The sequence below is a fragment of the Electrophorus electricus genome, chromosome 10, assembly GCF_041902795.1.
Source record: "Electrophorus electricus isolate QZ-2024a chromosome 10, ASM4190279v1, whole genome shotgun sequence".
In the NCBI taxonomy this organism is placed as follows: Eukaryota; Metazoa; Chordata; class Actinopteri; order Gymnotiformes; family Gymnotidae; genus Electrophorus; species Electrophorus electricus.
The window spans coordinates 16,298,277-16,315,530 of NC_137506.1; the positions used below are offsets into that span (position 1 = coordinate 16,298,277).

At 42.7% G+C, this 17,254-nt stretch overlaps 2 protein-coding genes across 15 annotated transcripts in view; one reads left to right on the forward strand and one right to left on the reverse strand.

Annotated features, from left to right (window-relative positions):
• Positions 1-7,673, forward strand: part of samd4a (sterile alpha motif domain containing 4A) — a 33,040-nt gene extending 25,367 nt beyond the window's left edge. For 8 of the 14 annotated variants that reach the window (XM_081721042.1, XM_081721043.1, XM_081721044.1 and 5 more), the window contains 3 exons: positions 1,080-1,163; positions 2,404-2,537; positions 2,935-7,673. In XM_081721042.1, coding sequence (XP_081577168.1) covers positions 1,080-1,163; positions 2,404-2,495 — 176 coding nt within the window. In that variant the 3' untranslated portion in view covers positions 2,496-2,537; positions 2,935-7,673. The remainder of the gene's footprint in view (positions 1-1,079; positions 1,164-2,403; positions 2,538-2,934) is intronic. The other 6 variants (XM_035532561.2, XM_035532560.2, XM_081721034.1 and 3 more) reach the window with 4 other exon arrangements.
• A 961-nt stretch (positions 7,674-8,634) lies between these two features.
• On the reverse strand, positions 8,635-16,809 carry gch1 (GTP cyclohydrolase 1). Its single transcript, XM_035532963.2, has 6 exons — positions 16,322-16,809; positions 13,263-13,372; positions 11,663-11,718; positions 10,792-10,823; positions 10,519-10,603; positions 8,635-10,225 (listed from the first exon to the last, which is right to left on the reverse strand). The coding sequence occupies exons 1-6, from the start codon at positions 16,683-16,685 to the stop codon at positions 10,099-10,101; spliced, it is 774 nt and encodes a 257-aa protein (XP_035388856.1). The 5' UTR covers positions 16,686-16,809; the 3' UTR covers positions 8,635-10,098.
• Between the last annotated feature and the right edge of the window lie 445 nt (positions 16,810-17,254).

Below are 17,254 nucleotides of genomic sequence, written 5' to 3' on the forward strand. Positions count from 1 at the left end.
GCAGAGTCTGTCGCTCCATTCACCAGCTGCTAACGTAAAAAATGACATCAGCCTGTTAGCTCTGACTTCCTCTAGCATGTCGTCTTGCGTACGAAACGCTGCATCTCTGCGGTCGAATCTGTATGGGTGCGTGTTTTGTGGAGGAACAGTTTGAGTTAGAAAAGAGTAAAACATGTAGTCAATTGCCCCCACACGCTCTCACCCTCATACCCTTTCCCGAGACAGCACTGCAGAGTAATGCCTGCATGCTCTGCACGTGCTGCCTGGTGTTTTGGGGGCTGGACTGTGGCCAGAACACGGGGCTAAAACTGACATCGGCCTCCCCACCTTCCCAACAGCCTAGTCAGATTAACAGATTGATTAAGGCCAGGAAAACAGGAGCACGAGTGCTGTGGCAGCAGGGGGCGGTTCAGAGGATTTGGGCACCTAAAAATAGGCCGCGGAGTGTGCCGTACCCCCAGCGAGCGCCTAACTCGGCTCGCTGTCCCCACGAGGGATTTCAGACAGGCTGACTCAGCTCCAGGCCGCTGGGTTCCAGGCTAGCCTGTCTAGAGGGGCACCCCACTGAGGTGGACCACTACAAGCTCCATGAAAAGTCTGTAAACTTTCCCTTTAAGATATAAAGCCAGGAAACCCTCCTCGTTTCAAGATCAACACCGAGGACCCGTTTATAGTGCTGCCACATCGAGGCTTAAACATTTTTCACAGGATTCGAAATGTAATGAGCTATTTGAATATTACTGTACAATTGTAATGCAAATGCCCTTCTCGCCTACAGTTGGGTTACAAAAGTAAGAGCGAGCTAGCCATAGAACATGTGAGGAGATGTTCTATGAGTTTGAGTGGATGAGTTGACCAATCCCCCACAGCTCTTTACAAGAGAAGGGTAATCAGTATATTCCGTCAGGCGCCGTCAGGTCATTTACACTGACACCTACTGATGCAGTGCCGCTTGGCTGAGCTACGCTCAGGAGTTTCGCAGTACAGGCACCCTGTCTCACATGTTACCGATATGCTGCCTGTCTGTGGTGCCCTTGATGATGGTAACAGTCTCCCATGGCATTTTTGTCGCTTCACAGATTTGCAGGTTCCCGTGACTGAGCCGGATATTAATAACCGCTTGGAGTCTCTCTGCCTTAGTATGACTGAACACGCCCTGGGAGGTAAGACTGCGTCAGCTCACCTTGACGCTACACTCACAGCTCCTTTGCTATTGATCCTCCAAGTCTCACGAGTGTGTGGAAGCCGTTCAGGAGGGCATCTTTTATTCAAAAGTTAAAAACATCCTATATTGCTGTGCAAAACGTTCTGCAGTGAAGTGTCGTACTTCAGACATAACGTGTGACCTCGGTGCTATAGCTCTGCACGTTACCAACAGCAGAAGGCCATGAGAGAACCTCTTTTGGTGAGGGAGGACAGGTGCAGTTACGTCCTGTTATGCTGTTCCATCAGGCAGTGGTCACTGGTTAAAGTTTGGGCCAATAAGTGCTAAGATTTTTACAGTTGAGGTTTTGAGTCTAATTGACCATGTTACATTATCTTTTGTGTATCACCTAATTATATATATTTATTTTTTATGCCTGTAGGTGAAGTAAACATTAACGCACTCTGCACAGCTTTCTAAAGCCATTTTTGTTCTTGCTAATTTCTCTTTAAACTTACCAATTATGGGATTTGTTGCCATGTGCATTACAATCAGATAGTGACCAAAGATGTTCATGGGTTATGTGCCATAAAAATTTGGAAAATGGTATATTTGAATGATTTCCCTAGTTTTAGCTGAAAATAAAACCCCGAAAGAGAATAAAAGCCTTAAAACATTTTAAGTTTTTTGTCGCCCCCCCCTCCCAGCCTGTGCTCCTGTGAGGCCCTGTTCATGTAAGGCAGTGGAAACACTGGAATAGCCCAATGTCTGCTATGGCCTCCGATCCAAATGGGAGTTTGGAATGTGAATAAACACACAGTCTGAGGTAGTAGCAAATACTAGGCCATTATGCTGTAAAACCTGCTTTCTGTAGCAGCTAAATGGGCTGGTCTGGTGTCCTTGCTCAAGTCAAACAATGCAGCCATGTTCCCATGACCAATCAGAAACTTATTTATATACCCAGACTGTACTTTTCTGCCTTTGGCATTTTTTTAAGCAAAACATTCTCAGTGACTTCTTGCTGATACAGCCTCAACCAAGAGCACCAGTAATGACAAAATGCAAAAGAAATGCATATGTCGTTCTTCACAACATGGCAAATACATCCAGTCTGCTTTTCCAGAAGCCAAAGAGCTGCTGTGGTCATCCGTGGGTGTGACTGGGGACTGTTTATTAAAAAAAAAAAAAAATGTTGGAAAAAGGTGGGGATCGGTTCACAATTCCCATGTGGAGTGGATTTTTCTTTCCTTTGCATAAAGAGGGTGTGTTTTCCCACCTGGGCGTGGAGCGGGGCTCGGACAGAGGCGCTCAGTACAGCACCGCAACCTCGCACAAACGCAGCTTTGTGTGAGCGCCGAGCACCGAGGCGGCCGGCGGGCAGCCCCTATCCGCGGTGAGTTCAGAACCGCCCCAGCCGACTGCCGGCCCAGCTCTCACAGAGCCAGTAGTGTTCCTGTGCCACACCCACTCGGAGCCCCGCCCCCAGCTCCACCATGCAGCTGTGCCTGTCTGCTCGCTCTTTGTCGTTTGAATGTGCACATATTGCAGAGTCAGACCTGACTGAGTTAGAAGCTAAGGAAGATGTCACGACTCACCAGAGGATGTAACGTGGTCTGCCTCACGGATTTTGGACGCTCGTTCGTTTGCTTGGAAATACGAAGGAAACGAGAACAGACGACCCTTTGATATTGTTAATGCTGTACAGAGGGAATAAAGTCATTTTTACACTAATTATATGTAATTAGTGCAGTGGTGAGTTATTCACTGTTGTATGTTCTGTGTGTTTCTAGATGGTGTTGATAGGACGTCCACTATCTGAGCGAGAAGAGGACAAGGTACAGGGAGACAGAGCTGGCAGTGGGGTGGGGGGGACAGGTTATCTTGAGGTCACAAGCCCCCTTCTGTCCTTAAACATCCTCCACTAGCTTACCCACCAACACACAGCCTATGAGAGCATCAATAATGGCTAGTGGGTGTGGCTATACAGGCCCATTAACCATTTTCTGAAAGGCTGCTCCAAAGCAGCTTCTATGATGACTACTTCAAGGGGTTTTTTTGGGGGGGGGGGGCGTTGGTTGTTTTTAGATTAGGCGTGGACAAAACCTTGGGAGATGATGATAAATGTTAATCAAAATAAATTTAAAAGAACTAAGGAAGAGGAACTGGTGGTCAAAGGAATGACCCGAGTGGCATCCCAACCCTGCACTTCCGTAACATAGACTCTGGATAGTTGGAAATGAAAGTGGAGGGGTGGTCAGGTGGCAGTGACCCCGCCCCCTCCTCCCACCGCAGAAGAAGGAGAGACATGGATGGGAGCGCACGGGAGAGTGCGGGAGCAGAGCATCGGCCAAGCCCTGCTGCCTGGCCAGAGGATCGGAGCTCCTCCAAGTCGCTAAACTGTGGCGTTTACACACAGCGCTGATCTTAAGGGTACCAGAGCACTTCAGGAGTATAGCAGCGTGCAGAAGGGGCTCAACTCCAACATCGTCACCAATCGGTTTACACGCTGGCAATTGATTTGTTTGTTTGTTTGTTTGTTTTTGTTTTTTCCTGCCCCCCCCTTGGTTTCTGCGACTCGTGCTAGCTATGAAGCTGCTTGAGAACACTTGAAGACGATGTGGCAGGGAGGGGTCAGGGGTCAGAAGAGAAACGAGAAGAGGAAGGAAGGGGAGAGCGGGAGCAGGGAGAGGAAAAGGGAAGAGTGATGTAAGCGTTGTGGCATTGGGTGGTGGATGTATGCGAAACGCGATGTAGGTAAAGAGCACAGGAATGTCGTGAATGGTCTCTGACGTCAAGGTCAGTGGATACAGGCAGACCGAAGGACCGGCTACGGCCGGAGTGTTGCTGGATGTGGGTGCCGTGTTTCAACAAACGTTCTGGGAGAAAGGCCAGCAAAGCAAGTGAATATGAAAGCCAGAGCTGAAAAAATGTGAAGTGGTCTGTGGTCAGAGGGATTTGGCATGGGTCCATGGGAGATTACTTGTGTATCGGATAGCTTGCAGGAGCAGAAATATTAGAAGATATTGGACACTGGTGCTGTTTGTGACTTTTTGAATGTTGCCTGTGAAGGTTTTGAAGGGAAGGTGAATGTGGTGTGAAAAGGCTTAACTGGACCTCCTTATGTCAGAGCAGAAGTCATTTATAGCCGTTGCCTTGTGGTGCATGTTATGACAAAAAAAAAAAAAAAAAAAGTGCTGGACTGGGAAGTTGCAGAAATGTGGCAGACAGGGTTTGTTGTACCATTAGTGAGAACGATCTTTTTGGTGAATGGCGCCACCTCGTGGCCAGATGCTGTAAAATGCAACTGCATATTTTAACTTTTTGTTTGATCTCTAGACACAGCCTAAGACTAGTACTACATTCGAGGATCTTCAGCAGAGAATGCCCATATACAGAATAAACTAGTCCAAGACTCAGATTCATCTAACATCTGGAAAACCAGCCCTTTGAGCTGCAGTTGAGTGAAATTATTTTCTTTTTTTTCTTTCTGTGTTGTCTTAATATAAACTGTTAGGTAATTGTGCCAAGTATATAAATTTGTAGGTTATACAATGTGGAATAAGCTCTTTAGTCTGACATTATTCTCTGCCACTTTGTGACTATTACACTTGAGGACCCTTTCACGCTTGGTTTTATGCATGGAAAGGGTTTTTGATTAGAAATGTAAAAAGGTGTTTTTGTTTTTTGTTTGTTTTTGTTTTAGTAGAGTTCTTTTTTTTAAAATCTTTTTGGTCAGTTTGAAGTCCTTAAATGGGGGTATATACTGTTTTGTTGTTTTTTGTTTCATTATTTCCTCTTTGTCCTGCACTTGGTGCTGTGAAACCCCAAAAGTAAGTGGTAATATGTGCAATAGACCCTCCTTAGCAGCACGGTTGGCAAGCAGAGCTTCAGCAGTGGGGCACGTGGAGACCTACTCTAGACGGAACACACATCATAGATCTGGAAGCAGCGTTTCTACAGCGACACTAAACCCATTACCACCCACCGTGGTCCTCTGACCTGTCGTCGATTTCCAGCAAGCAGCACTGTGGAACACTAGTCACTCACTCATGGGCTGGTGATTTCACCTTCAGCCACACCTCAGCCTGTATCCCGCCCGAAGATACTAAGACACACAGAGCTGAAGAAGAACGGCAGTCCGTGTAGGTTAAAGAGGCACTCTGCTACTCTTCATAACAGCGATACTGCATTAATGTCAAATGAAAAGGGCAAGAGACAGGAACGCATGGACTGTGTGCCTTTTTATACACACACACACACACACACACACACACACACACAGTCGTTGATCTGTGAAGGCCTTCGACTTGTGCATGCTATGTAACAGCCTTTTTAAAAACGCTGCATTTGATGAGTAGGCTGAGCAGTGATTTGGCTAAGCAGGAGTTATGAGATTGTTTTACCGACTGGCTTTCATGACGTGAGGGAGCTTCTCTACGCCGTGGCAGATTCAGCCCACTGTTCTCCCTTGAGTGACTCACCTGTAACGGAACGGTGACGAATGTTGTGAAGGACTGTTTGGTGTAGTTCGTAAGCCACTGTGAGACTTCTTGGGTGTTTCCTACACTTGTGTCTCCTTGGAATGGTGCCTTTGTATACATACAGTGTAAATGCAGCCACTGAACACTGCCATTTGAACAAATACTATTAGCAAATACAAAATGGTATTCGTTTTATTTATTCTTTTTTTCTATTATTGTGACAGAGGTTGTTGTATTCATTAGATGTATTATTTAAGATACCATATGTATTAACTCGCTATGGCTGGTAACCATAAGTACATATCAAGTTATTTTTGTGGGGAGGGTTTTTTGTGTTTTGTTTTTATCTCAAAACCTTTCTTGTCATCACTTGATTTTGTTCTTCCTCTTATTTTCTTGCTCTGTAAATGCCTGTTCTGGAAATCCTGTGTCCAGATAGCTTGTTGAACAATGCAGGGTGCGATGTTTATGCCTCGATGTTGAACACTTTGTTCCCTTTTTAATCGTTGATTTGAAAGCCAGTTTCTTGGTGGGGTTTCATTATTTCTGTTACTCAGATGCTTTTTCATTTTTGTTTGCATCATGTTCACTTTAACAACCTCAGCGCATGACCTCAGGCGATGCTGTAAGATTCGGGCGGACTGCGTATTTCCAGGCGCCGGTTGCGGAAGAAGCGGCTGGACGTAGTTTTAAAATGGCGAGCGGTGGAAACGGAAAGCGGGATCATGGTGAGAATGAGGGCACATCTTCTAAATGTGGTCCCTCCAGTCACCAGCATGCACGCAAGCAAAGACTTCGGATTTCGTGTTTCTCCTCGCACGCTTCATGCGACTGCTGCGGCAGGGTTAACGCACAACCGCCGTTTTTCATATTCCGAAATGAATTGCATTAATGAAGCCGTTTTGTTTTTAAGTTTTTTTCTCCTCTTTTTCAACTTGCTTTGTACGTCATGGTTATATTGCATAATACTTTTTATTTTTTAACTCCTACATCTATACTGGATCCTATACCGCGTTACTGTGTCCTTACGTAAGATCTTTTTGTTATTCTCAAGAGCCGATGTCCTGTATTGACTGCAGGCTTACATATATATTATATACATATATATTTTAAAAGAATATCATATGTTTAAAGGGAAAAAAAACAGAAAAGGAAATAAAGAAAAAACAAAAAGTAATTTATATTTTAGAAATGCATGACAGGCTGGGAAAGCATATTTAGAATAACAAATGGCAGTGCCTTTTTTTCCAATGCGGATATTTACTCGAAATGTAAAGGATTTTCTACGTGTTTAAAGATGTAGTGGTGATGGCAAGGCCGGACGCATCGCCTGTCAAAGTGCTGAACAGCAGTCACAAGCTCTGTATGATTTTAGAAATGTTCTGGGTTTGTGCAGGGGGGAAAAGGAGCATGTCCTCTTCTTGCTGTTGTCTGTTCAGTACTCTAGGTACTTTCAGTGCTGATATGAAGTCATGATGAACTTGTCTGTAGAACAAACAGGTGTGTGTGTGTGTGGGGGTGTGTGTGTGTGCTTGTTTGTAAGAGAAATGAAGTGGAATGTCATGTAATTTTGTACAGGTCTCATTTCAGAAAATGCTGCAACTTGACAAACTTCATCAGAGGTTTTTTTTTTCTTCTTTTCTTTAATTCTTTTTCCTGTGAGAAGTACGTCAAAAATCACAGTTCTAATATAGCCCTGAAGAAGGAGACGCGGGGGACCTCTACAAATCAACTTCATTAAAGAAGTTTGCCTCTGAAACTGTCTTCAGTCAAAAGAAGAACTTGTTGAATTTGAATCCAGCGTGAGCCTAACTGGTGTGGCTGGCTAATGATTTCAGTAGGGCCGTGTGTGTGTGTGTGTGTGTGTGTGTGTGTGTGTGTGTGTACGTACATGTTGAGATGGGACATACAATGTGTACTGTATGCATGAGCTTTTTTTTCTGTCAAGAGAATGTTTGTTGTTTATTTTGTGGAGTCTGTGTTCAATGCTTGACATCTTTGTAATAACCACAGACAAGAAGTATTAAAGAATAACTTTTCAAAAAGGATTAGTCTGGGGGCAGTTTGTTTCAAACCAGTTGGGATTTAATTGGATGGAAGTAGTCTAATTTCTCAAATACAGCTGCAACCACAGCACAGTGAGGAATCTACATCCTCCCCTCTGTTTAAACCAATCAGTAACCTACAGCTTCCTCTCCATTTAAACCAATCAGCGGTGCTGAATCAGATTTGCGCTGCAAAGGGGCAAGCCTCAGTCTAGAAATGAAAGAATGCTGAATCATTCTGAAGTCTGTGGTTTTGTGGCTTTGGAGACTCCCTTGTAGTTGGCCTACTTCCTGCTCGGCTGTGAAGAGTTAGCAGGAAGCGTGTGTAACAAGGAAGGGCCTCTAGGAAGAGAGAGGTTTCCCAAAAATATTGCAGTGTTTTAAACATTTTTAAGATATGTTCAAAGCCTTCCAGTGAACTGTTTTTGTTTTTTTAAACTGTAAAATGGTTAGACAAAAGTTTTAATCCAGTAGTCAATTTTAGATTAATTGTTTGCATTCTTAAAAAAAAGAGAGAGAGAGAGAGAGAGAGAGAGAGGGGGAAAAAAAAACTGGTACAAGAACGTTTGCCTGTCTACTGGTTGTTCATTTAAAAATAAAAGTCCTGAAGAAACACAAGCTAAAAATTCATACCAATCCTAAAGTCTCCTGCCAGTGCGATGGCCCAGCCATTAGGTCAATGAATAAGAATTTATTCAAGCATTTTTAAACACAATTTATTAAGTTTAAATGACAAAACATTAGTTGCTTTAAATTGACACTGTAAATTGTTGGCTCCTGAATCCTTGTGAAGAAGGCCACACAAATGATACTAGGGCTTTAATATTAAGTGCTTGTTTCCTGTTCTAGTTACAGGTCCATAACACACAAATGCACTGTAAACCATGGTTTGCCTTTCTGATTATACTAAATGTGTAATTTAAAACACAAAACAAACAGAATTTCTCTTCTAGGTGATGTAAACAAAAAAAAAAAAAAAAAAAAAAATATATATATATATATATATATATATATATATATATATATAATGTAAATAAGAAATACAGTATTTATATTGCAAAAGGCAAATTCTATTAAGAAACAAATATATTTCCTCTGGATTTCTTCACATTGGTGCAGTAATTTGTGAGGTTTTCTTTAAGCCCACATTTTTGATGAAAGCCAAGACTATCTCCAATTCAAAAATCATTCAACACATTACACACTTGGAAATATTACTTACACCTAAAAGAACACACAAATACATTTCTTAAAAATGCAGGATTTAATATTTTCTGTCAATACATGGACTGATCACTCAACCAATGTTACGATATCAAAGAACACATTTGTCAGCATAGTTATATGTTTTCTATCAAAGTTGAGACTTTTAGTCTTCAACTGCACCTTTGAACTTTGGTCCCTTTTCCATGCAGAAAAAATCAGAGCAGAAACATCTATAGTCATTAATACAGCACATTTCAAGGCCCAGAGTATCACTAATCTAACAGCATGCAACAGGGTGTTTGTCACTCAGGAGGTTCTTCAATTGTCCCGATCAAGAAATACTTTGGGCAGTGATCGGAAATTAATGCATTTGTCATGAGGTTGGAGCTGTGATGTCACGATAGACACAATATGCACTTGACACAACAACATGGCATGACAAAACATCAGCACTGCCTGAATACATTTTTCAGTGATGCCAATTATTTTTTTTTTTTAATCTTCACAAAAGTGAAGTCTTCACATGAGAATTACAGTTACTCAAATGTGCCATCACTGTAATCACTTCAGCTTTTTCCGCTTGCTCCGAATGGTGCCTGAAAATTACACTGTGATTCTGGTGGTGTTGAAATTACAAATGCAGCACATTTAATAATGTGGAATAAAACAGTGTTGGTTGGATTTCCTTTGGCTTGACTGCTATGGCTATAAGTCTAATCACAAATGCTTAAAATAGATTATTTGTCAGATAAGTAAAACATGGTCTCATATTACAATAAAAACATAGCTGGTGATGCCGGATTTTTTTTTTCATCAGAGACCCATGAGTCAAACTTCAGTGGTCCCTCGGTAAAATCTATCACGTGACAAATCGCGCAACACAAGACCCTGCTGGATTCACAATGCACAAACTGGTGAACATGCACACAAATGCACACAATACTTCACACACCCTCCCCACTCCCACAAACGCGTTAAAAGACTAGGAGAGATGGTTTTGCTGAGGTAACTCCCTTATCTCACAGGTTGATGTGTTGGTTTGGCAGGAGCAGATGTTCCATAGCAGCAGTGTTTCAGCTAAACGCTGCTTTACCTATGACTCGGATCTAGTAAGTGATGTGTTTGGTGAAAAGGTCTGGGAGGAGCTGGGGAGGGGGGTGTGGCAGTGGGTGTGGTGGGCAGGGTGGTGGGCGGAGCCGGACTGAGCTCTTGCCAGCTCTTCTCAACTGCGGATCAGGGTGAGGAACTCATCCCGAGTCTTGGGGTCCTCACGGAACACCCCCAGCATCGCGCTGGTCACCGTCTTACTGTTCATCTTCTGCACGCCTCTCATCACCATGCACATGTGACTGCAGAACAGAAGGCAGCAACGATGCTTACAAACACAACGAGCACCAACACCTAGGATTGCTGGGAGAGACTCCAGACATGGCTACAGCACTGAGCGATGTTTCTCATTTAAAACACCTCATTTAACCCATCAAACAAATTACAAATCAACTCTGATTTGGTAACTACTAAATTAAAAAGTTACAATTACAATGTCAGTACTACTAAGTTATCAAAATTGCTAACACTAATAGCATAGAATACATCTACAGTGCCTATGTCTTGTTAGCAGTGAGTATAAGAGCGCTCATACGTTGCCTCGACGACCACTCCAACTCCGGCAGGCTGTAAAGCCTCCGTAATAGCAACTGCAATCTGTTTGGTCAATCGCTCCTGAACTAGATCAGAAAAAATAAACAAGCAAAATCAGGCAGAGACAACATATTGATCTTTGGTCAGTATGTTAGATGTAACAGTATGAAAGGACAGCAAAGGAATAGACAGTAAAACAAAACTAGAGTGATACCAGACAAATCAGTCTGAGCAATGAGTTTGAGAGTCTGAGTCTAAAAAAGGAAGAGGCTACCTTGCAGTCTCCTGCTGTATATCTCAACAATCCTGGAACAGAAGGGACACACAGCAAAAGAAACACTTAAGGCATTTTTATAAAGAAATCATTTTTAGAAGTACATTCACCATGCTGGACATGTTTATTAATAAAATGTATATCCCTGGCAACACTAGCCACCTATCACCGTCATCTATTGTGTGTGTGTGTGCACGCGTGTGTGTGTGTCTCTTGGTCAAGCTTGATAGTAAACCTGTTGCTGGTGCCTACTTCAGAGGGGTCCACAGCATTGTGTGTGACGCCAGTGTAGTATTATGGTGATGTATTGTTAGAGGAGGGGTTAAGCCTTGGGTATTGAGGACAGATAGGATCACCCTGTTCTCAGTCACTTTTACATTGTAGCTAATCTTCTTATTGTTGCTCACACTCTTACGCACATATGCACGTGCATAGTCAGGTACGCAAGCATGCATGCACCTGTATGTATGCTGCTCTGGAGCATCCTGACATAAAAATAATGAGGGTGTCAGGGGTGTCAGACTGAGGTTTAGTATATTTGCCACAGTGACTATAGCCTGGCTTATGCAGGATTCATTACAATGTATAATGGCTTTGCACTCTAATGCCCGGCCACATTAAAACAGCAGCAAGACCTGTATAACTAGAAAAGGAGATGCACAAAAACCCCATTTGGAGTGCAGGTGAACTTCAGTGAAATGTAAATGGCAGTAGATACACTAGTGGTACGGAATTAGTGATAGTCTGTATCCAGATACACCAGCAGTATGGAGTTAGTGATAGTCTGTATCCAGATACACCAGCAGTATGGAGTTAGTTATAGTTTATATCCAGGTACAATGGCAGAGTCCCATGTGTGCTGATGACTTACCTTGCGAGTTTGCTCAGACCAAGTACCCTTTTGTTTGGAAGGTAACCTATGTGGACCTATAGACAACCAAACACAAGGCTCATTAATCAAACTGAGTTTATGAAACAATGAGTATTTACGCTAAACTGCCTAGAGTAATGTATGAGTCAATTATAAATATGCCATTATAGTATTATAAAAATTATAAATAGAAAAATTAACCAATAATACTAAATGGACACATGGTCATCCGTTATTATGAGTTTAGGATTCGGCAATTGGTACTCTAGGTGGTTAAGGGGTGGACATTTATATATGAAGACTGAAAGAAGAATAGAAACTATGGAAAGAGAAATGAGGAGGGGGCAGAGAGAAAGAAATCTGTTCTTATAAGTAGCTGTGTGCCCAGCATTGCCCAGACCTCCACCACCTCCATCCTCTGCCCCCGAGCTGGAGCGCCACTCCACTGCTGCACTCAAATGTCAACAACAATTTGATGAAGCCAACCAAGAGAAAGGGCAGCTGTAACACGCATGCAAGGATTTTCCTCTTCTCAACCCCCCCTCCCAGTGTACGAGTGTTTGGATGTGATAAACACACATGAAGGGAGTTTCAGTGAGCGCTCAATCTTTACCTACCAAGCCCCTGCTAATTCCGCTTGACATTCTCTAAAACGCATTTATACGTCCACAAAAACATCGAAGAGACTAGGCTGCATAGAGAGATCGAGGCCTTTCTGCGGTTTTAAACACTGCAGGTTAAGGAACATAACGTTAGCATCGTTGCCGTCATAAGTTGAGCGTGACGCTGAGAGGGTTGGATCGTTTATCCGGCAGATGAATATTCGCGATCGGTGAAAATGGGGGATAAAAAGCACCTTTATATAAGGGGTTGGTCAGCCGTTATGCCGTTACGGAAGCGGCGATGTGTAGAGATGAGAGAGGATAAAAGCTGTCAGCGGCAGACGCGACAGGAAGCGGCCGCCCTCGGACAGCATCTGACAAACTAGCGTTAAATCGCAAGTAGTATTAAAAAAAAAAAAAAAAAAAGACAAACACACTTTGTGTGTGCGATCAATGGCTAGTTATGTCATCACAAACCATTTGCGCCGTGAAAGGGAATGATTGCATGGCTTTTGTCTTAAATGGCAGACACCTGCTGTGACGGGTACCACAGGAAAGTGCTAAATGTCAAACCAGACCATTAAAGTTGGCCCACGTGTCGCGCGCATCTCAGTCGCGAGGTTCCAGCTCGCGCACCTGTATTCGCAACTTTCCCGGTGGAAGTTAATTGCGGCAAATAGCTAATCGCTTTGTCACTGACAGTATCGTAGCAGGAACTTTCTTCAAGATGTAAGATAATTTTTTTCCCCGCCCTAGAAACACACTGCACACACTCAAAACACCGTGGGTGGCATAGGCTGTTTGTCTTGGTAAGGTCGAAGTGGTGAAGTGCGGTCAACACACTGGTACTGAGAGAAAAACAAGTAAAGACATATCTGCATATTCTCTTTACAAATAAATAAATAAATATCTAAAATATCAATTAACCTGATTCATTTAATTATTTATTTATTTACTTGTCTAAGATAACTGAGGCAAACTGAGTGAATGTGTCTTACTCTCCCAAAGATAGGAACAAGATGGTGTTCGCACATGGAGAACATGTCAATGTCCTTCACAATCACCATTTCATCGTGGTCCTCATCGAAAATGGCATCGTTTAGAACATCTGAAGAGAGCAAACACAGTAAAAATGACCAGGATTAAACTTGAGCTCTCAACCTGGTTAGACACGCATCCCAAGGACATCACATCTCTGACTTTGAAAAAAAAAGTAATTATATGTGTGCCAGTACTTCGCTGTTGTTCTCTATGGGTTCATATCAATGCTCAAATATATCCTGCTTTATCTAGCCATGACAAGATGCTCTCTTTTCTCTCATGGGCTTTTTAATTTCCTGACTCCCTATCTCTTGGCCACAGGAAAGTTTCCGTGGAAACATGACAAACTGAGTGAGACTTGTTGCTTCTGGGTTTCAGGTAGTGGGGGGTTGGTTATTTGTGGCTTGTCACTGTGACAGGGTCCTGTTGTTACAGGTATATTGATTCTGAGTCTATTATCATGGCTATGATCAATATGGCATCAAGTGCATCCAGTAAGTGCAGGAAAACAAACCACAGTATTAAACCAACAAAACGTGATGAGACAGTTTGGTTGCATTCCTCATAGAGAAAGGTCAGAAACTGCTAAATGTGTTAGTAAACACCTGAAATCCAATAAACCTGCTCATTTTACAAGTACACATCAGTCAGAAGATTTCAGTAACAAGTCACTGATCCTAATTTCTGACACTTTTCCAATTCAAGTAAATACAGTGTAACAGAAGTGTTGTCTCTGGTTAGTCTACCAGGAAATGTTGAGAGTGTGTATGTGTGTCTACTGTTTATAAGCAGTTTCAGATACATTTAGGAGTTGAATGGAGCCTCAGAGTTTAATTTGACCTGAGGGTAGCAGCTGTTCAGAGCGAGCTGTCACCAGGCAGGTCTTTTGTGAACACCCCCTCCTTCACATGTGAGCACACACACACACACACACACAACATACACACAACATACACACACCTGGTTTTCGCAACACACAGCTACCAACAAAAAGACCAGGGAATCAAATCAGCAGCACCCTAAGTCATCTTTCAACTCTGTTGCCATCCTCACAAACAAAACATATACTCAATTACATATAACAAACTGCCTTATACACACAAAAGCAAACGCAAACGCAGACACGTCAAAGAAAATGAGTCGCTATGGAAACCCCTCTACTCAAATTGTGGGGTTGTGAACGAGTGGGTCTTTGGATCTGAGAGCCAGTGAGATGGGCGAACCCTCAAGCACTGCCTCAGATAAAAGGCCCAGCATCCCCCCAGCCTTCAGCAACAGTGAAACAAAATGAACTTGTAGTTAGAAAAGTATTATCCATTTTTTTATTTGGCTCTACAAATAAATTAACCATATTATGTGTTAATGTGAGAGGCCACATATTCACTCTGTGGAGAGGAAGAATGCTGTGCATGTATTTTTATTTGATCTAACAAACTCTGGGATCTGATAGAAGTTGTCAGCATAGTAATAGTATTTAATACTAATTTATTTGCAATATTTTCAAATGCTTACCTCATACAAGATGTAGTTTTTAATGTATTTCAAACAAGAAAACATACAATTTGATAATCATTCACTAAAACACTAAGCTTTCATTAATAAGGGGAACAAAAATAATATCAAGTGAAAAAATAAATATAAATATTTATATATTGAGGAAACTAATTAATCCCACACTTAACCCCATCTGAACAAAAGCTGTACATCATTAGCTGGGTTTTTATAGAGCCACCACTGAGAAACCTCTCCAGACCAAAGCAGTGCTGTTCTAACTTGTCCTAATGTGCTCTAAACCCTGACCTCCCATAAGAAATGAAGAGAAAACAAGAAGTATGATTGGCTGTTTCCTGCTAATTTTTTCATTTTTCCATTTTACAACTATGACTGCCATCCAGCAGGTAACAGTTCGTATACAGTTTTATTACATCTTACAAACAGATCTCCCACAGGCAGGTCTTACACTCACTTTCTGATTTATCCAATACCACACACACACACACGCATCATTTTGTTGTATTACACACGCGCGCGCGCGTGTGTGTGTGTGTGGTGATATATATGTAATACAACAAAATGATGCGTTTTGAACTACTCAAAAAATCTTGACGAAATTTGTCTTTTCTACAAAGTTCAATGTCAGTGAAGGGGGTGGTAACCGTTCCAGCCAATCACACACCAGATAAAGAGTACTTCAGAATATACCTTGCTACCATTACTTTATCATGAAGGTGTGCCATCTCGTGCTTCCCCACTAGGCTAAAGGTTAACGTGGGCACTAAACTATTGGAGAATAAGCGCGCCATCCTCGTTTTTGCAAAGGAAAGTATTCTAACGCATTCTGCAAGGGTTGTAAAAGGGCAGGCCAAACCAGCGCCAGATGTATTTTGCGCGGCTTGGGGGTAACACTGAGAGATGGCAGCATCCTGATTCAACCACTTACAACACACACAATTATGCGGCCAGCAATACGGCCTCGCGACGCACAAGCACGTGCAGTGTTCTCATCAGCCTCTAATCTAAGCCATCTGATCCGATGTCAGATGTAGATGTTAGGGGGTTGGGACAACTTTTCCATACAGGAGGTCGTCATACCCGAATAATAATTGTCATAAAGCTCTTAAAAACAAAAGAAACGTGTAAGTGGTAAGGGAATAAAAACAGTGCAATGAAGGAAAAAAATATGGGGATAGTACATGCAAAAGCAATGAAGAACATCTCCTGATTCTGTTCCTTAAATATGAAACCTTTTACAGTAACTGGAAAATTAACCTAGCGGTGTTAGGCAAGGCACGGACACAGCATGTCAACCCAAAGCTACCCAAAAAAAGTTTGTAAAATATGAGACCCGGAATAAATAAATGAACCAGATGGTTCCAGCCTTAACATCCTATTGTCTGTGATCTTTTGGAAAGTTCGCTTCATAAACTCTCCCTTCCTTAGAAAAGCACACATTATCACTATATAAAGTACCGGACACTGGTCTCGAGCGCTTGCCATGCGTTAATTCAGCACTCACCTATTATTTGCTCCTGATACCCTTTTGTGAAGAACTGCATGGCCGTGGCTGCCCTCCAGGGTGTTTTTAGTAACCCCTGTCTCTCGGGATCTTCTCCGAGTCCCCTGAGGATCGTGCTATAAGCAGCGGCGATACTTGGCAGACTCATCTCGTTGTCTTCTACACTTCGAGTGCGCGCTTCCTTCCAGCTTTCTATGACAGAGGACGGCTGACTACTGCTCGTTTCACCAGTTGCATCTTTAGATAGTACGGCCCACTTGGCAATCTTCGCTTTGCCCTCAAAATGTCCATTTATTGAACTGTCGTGGGTCGCCGATGCATCGTTTACGCTTTGATTGATCTGTTTCAGTTTAGAGCGCTGCATTGTCGCCCAAGATTGATATTTTGTGCTACTTCTCCAACACGGATATGGAAGTTGCTGAATAAAAACCTTACTCGCTTCAGGTTTCCCGGCCTCAACCCTGCAGTCAAACTCCAGAGTGCGAGCACATTGATACCCAGGCTTTATAAACATCGGCTCATTGTCGAAACGCCATTGGTTGCCTCACTCGCAGACGTCACACTCTGTCGGCTGCTGGTGAGCGGATGATGGTTGCATCCGCCGGTTACTCACGTTCAATTAAAGTCCGGAGCGGACACGAACGTCAGACCGACCAGAAAATTTCAGAAACTTTGAAAATGCTGAGGTTTTTAAAATTAGCATGCAGTGTTGACTCGATTGAAGGTTGGTCGATGCGGACACCTGCTTGGCTGGTTAGTTTAGATAACCTGTTGGACTGGCTAATCCAACCGCAGATCAAGGTCCTTTATGGACCATTAAAAAATAAAAAATAAATTTACACCAGAATTGTACCAAGCAATCCCAAATTTAGATGCAACCTGTATGTATACCCAGTGTAAATGTTCCATACATGTATTCACCTACCAATTTGA